This window comes from Mchenga conophoros, linkage group LG5, assembly GCF_057382185.1.
Source record: "Mchenga conophoros isolate Kocher_MC1m ecotype Shallow Benthic linkage group LG5, M_conophoros_male_GT1.1, whole genome shotgun sequence".
Lineage (NCBI taxonomy): Eukaryota > Metazoa > Chordata > Actinopteri > Cichliformes > Cichlidae > Mchenga > Mchenga conophoros.
This window is the reverse complement of record NC_140530.1, coordinates 17,148,842-17,158,522: the sequence shown is the minus strand read 5'-3', so window position 1 is coordinate 17,158,522 and position 9,681 is coordinate 17,148,842. Positions and strand designations below refer to the sequence as shown.

At 39.8% G+C, this 9,681-nt stretch overlaps 1 protein-coding gene across 1 annotated transcript in view; it reads right to left on the bottom strand.

Moving 5' to 3' along the window:
- The window catches only part of mapkapk2a (MAPK activated protein kinase 2a), a 36,687-nt gene that overhangs the window by 7,418 nt on the left and 19,588 nt on the right, over nt 1-9,681 (bottom strand). The window contains exons 2-7 of the mRNA XM_085273673.1: nt 8,881-9,020; nt 1,399-1,463; nt 1,117-1,196; nt 860-986; nt 676-751; nt 457-581 (exon numbers count right to left, since the gene is read on the bottom strand). Coding sequence (XP_085129799.1) covers nt 457-581; nt 676-751; nt 860-986; nt 1,117-1,196; nt 1,399-1,463; nt 8,881-9,020 — 613 coding nt within the window. The remainder of the gene's footprint in view (nt 1-456; nt 582-675; nt 752-859; nt 987-1,116; nt 1,197-1,398; nt 1,464-8,880; nt 9,021-9,681) is intronic.

The following is a 9,681-nucleotide window of genomic DNA, read 5'->3' as shown; positions in this document are numbered from 1 at the left end:
ACCTAAACCCAATTGAGATGGTTTGGGATAAGATGGACCACAAAGTGAAGGGAAAAAGGCCAACAAGTGCTCAGCATATCTGGGAACTCCTTCAAGACTGTTGGAAAACCATTTCAGGCGACGACCTCATGAAGCTCATCGAGAGAATGCCAAGAGGTGTGCAAAGCAGTAATCAAAGCGAAGGGTGCATATTTTCAATAATGTAAAATATAAAACATGTTTTGAGTTATTTCACATTTTTGTGTTCACTACAGAATTCCATATGTATTCATTCATAGTTTTGATACTTTCAGTCAGATTCTACAATGTAAATAGTCATGAAAATAAAGAAAAACCATTTAATGATATGGTGTGTCCAAACCTTTGACTGGTAGAGGAAATATTACAAGTCAATATAAAGTTTAAAAAAAATTCGTTTCAACATTGCATTAACAAAGTCTATTTTTATGATCTTACCTTCCTCTGATACATCACACCATTCAGGGTTGGGAAACTCATATTGACCATTTCTGATCCTCTTCTTCATCCCAGGAGAGATGGCTAGACCATGGTTAGAATAAAACGGAGGATATCCACACAGCCTGTGGAAGGTGTAAAACATCATTATATGCTTCCGTATTGAATGTGACATCTATAACAAAAGGATTAGAGGGAGGAAAAAAAACAAGAACTTACAAGATATACATAATGACACCCAACGACCACATGTCACATGACTTGTCATATTTCTCTGGGCCGAGAACCTCTGGAGCTGTATGCCATAAGGAAGAAAAGAAGGAAAAGGCAAGAGAGGGATGTTTTTAACTAGTTATCAATGAGAGCAGCTGTAATGTAGTAATAAACACAAACAGGTTCTTACCAACATAGTAGGGCGTGTAGCAAGGAGTAGCTAAAGAGTTAAGTGAGGTGGTCTCCTTGGCAAAACCAAAGTCTGTGAGCTTGAGCAGGGCACGGGGTCTCTTTGAGGAATACAGTAAATTCTCTGGCTGCAGGGAGTATTCAGGAATCCAGCATAAAGATAAGATTACAACATTAGTAACTTTAAGTCATCCTCAGTTTAAAGAAAAGTTTATTTCTTATGAATAAGTATGATAAGGCAATGCAAAGAGCACGTACCTTGACATCTCTGTGGGCGATGTTGATTGCGTGTAGAAATTGTATAGCCTCACCTATGCTCTTCATGATGTGAGAAGCCTCTGAAGTGATGAGACAGTTCAGTTTTTTAACAGATTTTAAGTGACTGTGTCAGCAAATGTCAAGTGTCACAAATGGAGACTGAATGTATTTAGCTGGTATCAGAGTGCATATGTCTTTATGATTAATCAAATCTTCTACATAATCACATCATAAAGCATAGTAAGAAATGCTGGGATTTTTAGGGCAATATAGGTTTATTACCCCTCTCTGTGAAGGCCTGGTCTCCTCTGGACTGGATTCGATTAAAAAGCTCGCCACCATCCATGCTAAAAAAGAAAAAAAGAGAAAAAAAGCCTTATGTCAGTAAATACACGTGCTTTACAGTCTTCTATGTTTGATTCCAGGTTATTGCATGTACAGCGTGATACCCTACCAGATGTCCAAACAAACAATTATGGTGGCTTGTTGCAATGATACCAATAGAGACAGAGGAAATTGCTCTCACTGGGACAAAATTAAAATGAGAGAAAAACTCTGGTAAATTAACTGCAGTGCGAAAACACATTAAAACACATGTCCTCTGAAACGTGTGTGTGTGTGTGTGTGTGTGGGGGGGGGGGGGGGGGGGGGGGTAGCACAAAAGCTAAAATAGCTGTCAGGATGTGGGGTTTGGTGTGTGCCCTAGTTGTAGGAAATACAGCACACCATTCAAGCCGTTTCAAAGCAAAGAGGATGCTCTCTTCCTCTGCCTTGTAGAGGTGGTCTGCGGTCTGTTGGTTGACCAACAAAAGTGTGCGAAACCAATAAAATGACTTTTTCTCACACCTTTTGCAAACTAATCTAATCCGCCATCTGTAAGGTATTTAAATCTTACAGTTACTTCCTTCTTCCATGAATGTAACTAGTTCATCTTGTATACCACAAAGTGTGCATGGCAACAATTCAAATTTGCATGGTTTTTTTTTTTAAGTTAGTTCAAGTAAATTTACGATAAAAATTACTACTATTTTACTGGCAATCTACTAGGTCCAGCTAGAGTCTGTGAAAGACAGAAGTAGGTTGCTATGGTCTTTTACACACTTCTAGTATGACTAACAGACAGATTGCTGGTTGATTGATCTTCTGCTTCCCTGTGTTGCGCAAATGTTAAAGACTGCTCTAAAAAGAATGTTAATGTGTTCAACGTAGCTGATAAACTAGGTCTTTAAATGCCCCCTTTCGTTCCAAAAACGTGTTATGCAGAGTACTTTTATGTATGAACCATCTTGAAAGTATCTATATTTATACTGTAGTCAGATTTAGTAAAATACTGCTTACACATCCATGGCCCCTCATCACATTATGATAACACACAGGAACACCCCACACTATGTATTACCAATGAGGCGCAGACATATGCATGTGAAAAGACTTGAAGAAAAGGTCGATGTAAGCAGATGCTGACCACTGGTAAACTAATGAATGTTAGCCTGAATTTAAATGAGTATGAGAAACTCGCACTTAGCATGCTTGATGTTAAGTTTCATTTAATCTCATTGCACACGGTATGACTGTGAGAGTTTCAGGTAGAATCATCAACGTCAATTTTGTATCCGAGTGTGTCTAATGGTATATGGCAGTGTGCGTATGTATAGCAAGCAAGCAAGATCCGGGGACGCCACGGGACAGGGCTTCTAAACCACAGCACACTTCGAACTTCTTTAAATTAATCATTCACATTTTGCATACTGAAAAATGGGCAGCAGTTTGATTGAACTCATTTTGATTAAAAAAAAAAAAAAGTGTGAGAGATCAACATGTTAAACTGCCAGTTCTGAGGTGATCCAGCCATTATTCAAACTTATCTTATACTTTTGCACTGCAAGCAGTAGGGTTCATCAATGTAAATGAATCTATTGAAGCATCTGTTCTGCTGAGAATTCACACTTCTTTTAATATTTTCAAAAGCTCAGAGGAATTGCACACATTTTACACCATAACAGCAGCAAACTGTAACACACTTGTTAAGCTACAGTCTTTCACATGTACATGTGGAGGGTACAGTGTTATAAAACTGGATTTTTAAAGCTGATTTTCTCAATGAATATATCATAAAGGCAAGTTTGTATTTGCTCTAAGGATCTAAAACTCTAATAACAGAGTGTAATACTAAGAACAAAGTTTCTATCAATCAGGAGTGGTAGTAGCAACTGTGGTTAGCACTCTGAAATTAAAGAAATCCCATAACCACAATGCCATACGGTTCAAACCACCAAGTTTGTGCTGAAGGTTGTACAAATAACATGTTTATCCAGCAGTCCCAGACAGACTTCCGCTTCCAGTTTGTCATGCAGGAGAGATGACCAGCACCGAATTTCCAAAATTATGTTGCGGACCTGACATATTCACATGTTGGGTTTTTACACAACACGGGAGAAAACAAAAATGTAGGTCATCACACTGACTCAGTTACTCAGCGTATCTAGAAAAGAGAAATGCCTGACTATGTTTCTCTCTGTCCACAGGTGATTTTCTAGGAATCATTTTAGCTTCATCAGAAAACTTCATTGGCGTTTCATGCCTAGCACATTTTCTCAAGGAAATGAGTCATCAGCGGCGCCATTTTTTCGCATGTCAGTGTGTAAGCAGATCGGTCCACTAACGCCGACGACTACAAATTGAAACCGCAAACCTAATGAGTGCACGTGTTTGAAGTTGGTAGTGGGGGATGGGGGAAGGGTGGTTTAAAATGCTTCAAGTGGAACTACAAAAGCAAGGAAATTGTACCAATGTCATTTAGAAGAAATGGGTCATTTCAAAGGTTGTACACAAGTGATTTACAATAACTAACCTGGCAGAAATTTGCTTAGAGCAACAGAGAGGTCGAGATGAGTATCACTTCACCTTTGTTCTAGGTAATCTTACCTTACCTACCTTACCAATTCTAGAAACTGAAAACTATATAACAAATGAAAATTTCACTCGATTTATGGTTTGGCATAATAGCCCATAGACGAGAAATACTTAAAGATGAGTGGGCTTATGTATTTTAAAACAAAGATAAATTTACGTTTAGGATTAAAGAAAACAAGCTGCTCACCAACACTTTGATTGTTCCCAACAAATCCTGTCAATCCTGTTACATATCGAACACATTGTTATCACTCTAATTTAAGCTTGCTTACAACCTTCTGAAAAGTTTATATTTCCCCCCGCCATTTAAGCGTTTTTTAATGAAGACATAATAAAGAAGAAAGTATCATTAATGAAAAATGTAATCCATAAGTAATAAAGTATTAAGTTTAATTTATCTCTACCTAATCCTCAGTTTTGCATTTGAGCACAATGGCAGCCACCGACTGTGTCCAGGTCTGGGTCAGCCCTTTTGCATTCAATACAATACTCTACTTAAATACTAGAAGTTCCTCCAAACTTTGAGCTTGATTTGTGCTTACATTAGGGCCGGGCGATAATTTGAAGCATGTGCGGTAACGATATATATCACGATATATTCTTTTCTTCTGTATAACGTATTTTCCACACTATAAGGCACACTTAAAATCCTTTAATTTTCTCAAAAATCAAGAGTGTGCCTTATGTATGAATTCTGGTTGTGCTTACTGACCTCGAACCGATTTTGGCGTGCAGAAATCTGTTAAAAAAATGTTTTAGTACAACTTTGGTAAGCTGCACAGCTTGATGGATTGTCAGAACATTGCGGCTGCCGTAGTGAGGAGCTTCGCGGAGTAATCTGGGTCCAAAACTCCGTCCCTTCAGATCCCAAAGTCAAATGAACACTGAAAGTTAAAAACGGTCTAAATTCTTTCATCTTTAATAAAATCATCAGCGTTGCTGCTTTAACAGGTGTAACAATTAAGTTTAACATCCAGGCATCCATGAAAACAATATTTATTAAATTTAACGGAGTTACAAGTTAACAGGAAGTTAGCTCGCTAGTTTCCACCTAAACCTGACAGACCATGTTCTGACTGAGAGATTTTTGAAACTAATTAAAAAGGTACAGCTCTGCTACCACTTCCAACATAAATGAAGACAGAAAACTAAACAGCAGTGGTGTTTGCAGGGTTACTGAAGCTGGACTACCTGGTATATAATGTTGTGCTACGTGATTGCTAGCGACACAGCTATGTTAGCATAACATTAGCACAGTGAAGCTGGAGGATGAACGCCAACTTTTTTTCCCCCACTCGATAAAAGTTAACGTGAGGGATTCTGGTGGTTAGGGACAAATGCAATCGCATAGCAGGATGCTATACACGGGGCAAACTTCAGTCAGGAGAACAACTGAGATTATTCATCCACAATACGAGGTTAGTTATTAATATACTGCAACAACATGGGAAAGAACAGCTGCGAGAAAATTCAACATTAATGAATCAATGTTACGGAAGTTGAGGAAGCGCAGTTTTTGGCTTTCCCCATATTTCAAAAGTGCTTCATCACTTTGCTATGACTGTCACCCGGCATAATTTGCAGATGATAATGGTTGTAGCTGCTGCGATGCTTTCAACCAAAACAGGTGCAGCTTGATGACATCATCAACACGCGCTATCGCGGTATAGTCAAAATCTCTATCGTTGGCCAAATTTATATAGTTTCTATCGTATATCGTTTATATTGCCCACCCCTAGCTTACAGTGGGGCAAAAAAGTATTTAGTCAGCCACCGATTGTGCAAGTTCCCCCACCTAAAATGATGACAGAGGTCAGTAATTTGCACCAGAGGTACACTTCAACTGTGAGAGACAGAATGTGGAAAAAAAAAAAAATCCATGAATCCACATGGTAGGATTTGTAAAGAATTTATTCGTAAATCAGGGTGGAAAATAAGTATTTGGTCAATAACAAAAATACAACTCAATACTTTGTAACATAACCTTTGTTGGCAATAACAGAGGTCAAACGTTTACTATAGGTCTTTACCAGGTTTGCACACACAGTAGCTGGTATTTTGGCCCATTCCTCCATGCAGATCTTCTCGAGAGCAGTGATGTTTTGGGGCTGTCGCCGAGCAACACGGACTTTCAACTCCCGCCACAGATTTTCTATGGGGTTGAGGTCTGGAGACTGGCTAGGCCACTCCAGTACTTTCAAATGCTTCTTACGGAGCCACTCCTTTGTTGCCCGGGCGGTGTGTTTTGGATCATTGTCATGTTGGAAGACCCAGCCTCGTTTCATCTTCAAAGTTCTCACTGATGGAAGGAGGTTTTGGCTCAAAATCTCACGATACATGGCCCCATTCATTCTGTCCTTAACACGGATCAGTCGTCCTGTCCCCTTGGCAGAAAAACAGCCCCATAGCATGATGTTTCCACCCCCATGCTTCACAGTAGGTATGGTGTTCTTGGGATGCAACTCAGTATTCTTTGTCCTCCAAACACGACGAGTTGAGTTTATACCAAAAAGTTCTACTTTGGTTTCATCTGACCACATGACATTCTCCCAATCCTCTGCTGTATCATCCATGTGCTCTCTGGCAAACCTCAGATGGGCCTGGACATGCACTGGCTTCAGCAGCGGAACACGTCTGGCACTGCGGGATTTGATTCCCTGCCGTTGTAGTGTGTTACTGATGGTGACCTTTGTTACTTTGGTCCCAGTTCTCTGCAGGTCATTCACCAGGTCCCCCCGTTTGGTTCTGGGATCTTTGCTCACCGTTCTCATGATCATTTTGACCCCACGGGATGAGATCTTGCGTGGAGCCCCAGATCGAGGGAGATTATCAGTGGTCTTGTATGTCTTCCATTTTCTGATGATTGCTCCCACAGTTGATTTTTTCACACGAAGCTGCTTGCCTATTGTAGATTCACTCTTCCCAGTCTGGTGCAGGTCTACAATACTTTTCCTGGTGTCCTTCGAAAGCTCTTTGGTCTTGGCCATGGCGGAGTTTGGAGTCTGACTGTTTGAGGCTGTGGACAGGTGTCTTTTATACAGATGATGAGTTCAAACAGGTGCCATTCATACAGGTAACGAGTGGGGGACAGAAAAGCTTCTTACAGAAGACGTTACAGGTCTGTGAGAGCCAGAGATTTTCCTTGTTTGAGGTGACCAAATACTTATTTTCCACCCTGATTTACGAATAAATTCTTTACAAATCCTACCATGTGAATTCATGGATTTTTTTTTCCACATTCTGTCTCTCACGGTTGAAGTGTACCTCTGGTGCAAATTACTGACCTCTGTCATCATTTTAAGTGGGGGAACTTGCACAATCGGTGGCTGACTAAATACTTTTTTGCCCCACTGTATATTGTTTTTTCTTCACAGTTCAGTCTTTTAGGTTATGATCTAATTGTTCTTCAGAAAAAGGTAAGTGCATTCAGAGTGCATCAGGAAGTTACCTTTCTTCCATGATCAGTGAAAGTGGTAAATATGCTTGCCTACTGGTCTGCATGCAGCTAGCTAGCTAGCCAGCACCAAAGATCCTTATTCAAAGTAATATGCAGAGAATGTATGACTATGTCAAGTGGTTAGATGCTCATTCTGCATGGTCGGGCAGGTCGAGGGGGAAGCAAGTCGACTGGGAAATGCATGGGTTCTTCCACCTGACGATTTTGATTTTGACTCTGAAGGGGAAGCCCCCCCCACCAAAAAAAAAGTATCCAGAGAGTTAACACGTTTTCCAGCTCTTAGCCAGAGCACTATCAAATTCAAATCGAATTACTGCCCTGTTGCAGTCTTCTGAAAAGCTACAGTAAAACCCATCAATACCTGTTTGTTTGTCTGTGTGCACCAAGTTCAACAGTTTCTTGTACACTTGTGCATACAATGACGCTCATCTAATCTTAGCTGGCATCATGCTTGCATCTTTAGCAGTAATAACATAATTTTCTGCATGACTCCAGTCTTACAGAAAACAATTCAGTATGATATTGAGGAACACATTGTTGTTGAGGAACGTCTTTACAAGGTTGCTTCAGTTCATTGAGGTTTGTGGGTATTGTGTTTATGCACTGTTCTCTTAAGGTAAAGCCAAAGCATTTCAATCATGCAGAGGTCCTAACTTTCACTGGGACGTTGCAACACTATTTTCCTCCCAAGAGTTTCTGCTGTAGATTTGCTACGATACGTGGGGTCATTTTTTTCTTGCATGACTCAATTTGGGCAAATGGTCACACATTTGGGTGCCACAGTAGCATGGTGGTGACTCTATGTCTTAACTTAAATCTGAGCAGATTTATTTTAATATAAAATGATACAACTGAGAAACAGTTTGTGCAAAAGAACTCAGGCAAGTAATTTTGCAACAGTACATTTTTAAAAGGACAGTGACGACAGAGAAATGGGATATTTAGCTACTATAAACAAAACTGAAGGCAGACACACAAGGATCAACTGAATGTGGCAGCAGTAAAGGCTTGGGAAAGAATCTGAAGGGAAACATAGCATTTAGTCATGGCCATGAGTTCTAAACTTAAAGAACGAGAAAAAGCATTACTAAAATCCAATTAATTACAATGAACCTCAAATTCAGAATTTTACTAGTTTGTTCATTGAGTCTGACTTTTTTGATAATGTATACAAATTGCTGTGTATCAAACTGTCAGTGGAACAATTCTGACTGATTCAAAATCTACTTGGACAGTGTACAGAGTCAAATCTGTAAAGCCTGTGTCACTGTCTAATTACTTATAGACCCAATTGCACATTTTCAGTGTGTGTGTGTGTGTGTGTGTGTGTGTGTGTGTGTGTGTGGGTGGGGGGGGGGGGGGGGGGGGGGCGCACCCCAAAACTTTATACTCACCATTCCATAACGATAAGCAGACACTTTTTGCCCTGATAGAGGTTCTCATAAACATCGATGATACGCACAATGTGGTCACAAGGTGATGCCCTCCAGTGAAGCTCCACTTCCCTGCGGGCTTTGGCACAATCCTGTAGCATCTGAGTAGAACAACAAAGAGGGACATTGAGGTTAATAACAATAAGAATAACAATGAGAAATTAACAGGCTTTAGGAAGAAACTGGAGTCCATGTTATATTAAAATTATCAGGTGTATATTAAAGTTTGTTTGTTTTTTTAAATTGGAGTAGAGAATAAAAAGTTTGAATTTGCAGACCAACTGAATGCCTCCAATTCACATCAATACCAACCATTAAGAGTGCAGTGCTGCCATCAGGTGACAAAAATCATGAACCATTCCATTTTCCATTCATGTGAAAGTGGCACCCTCTGTTGGTTACACCTGGTCAATGCACCATTCAACATTATAAGCCATTGAAACAATATACAGTAAATGCAATGGACTGGAATCTATAACATACCTAGGCGTCTCATTCAACCAGTAATACACAATCATGCAATGCCTTTAACTCTACCTAAGCACTTTGCCTAACATTCAAAGACACTCCGATGGATTCATGGAGGGCAACTGGGGATTCAGTAAAATGCCCAAGGATAGTTCAACACATGGACAGGAGGAGCTAGGGATCAATCAACTGACCTTGGTAGACGACATGCACATTCAGCTGGTATGTAATATTCTGTTTATTCTATTATTCAATACTGCTACATTATGATCACATGTAATTAAACTTAGCAAA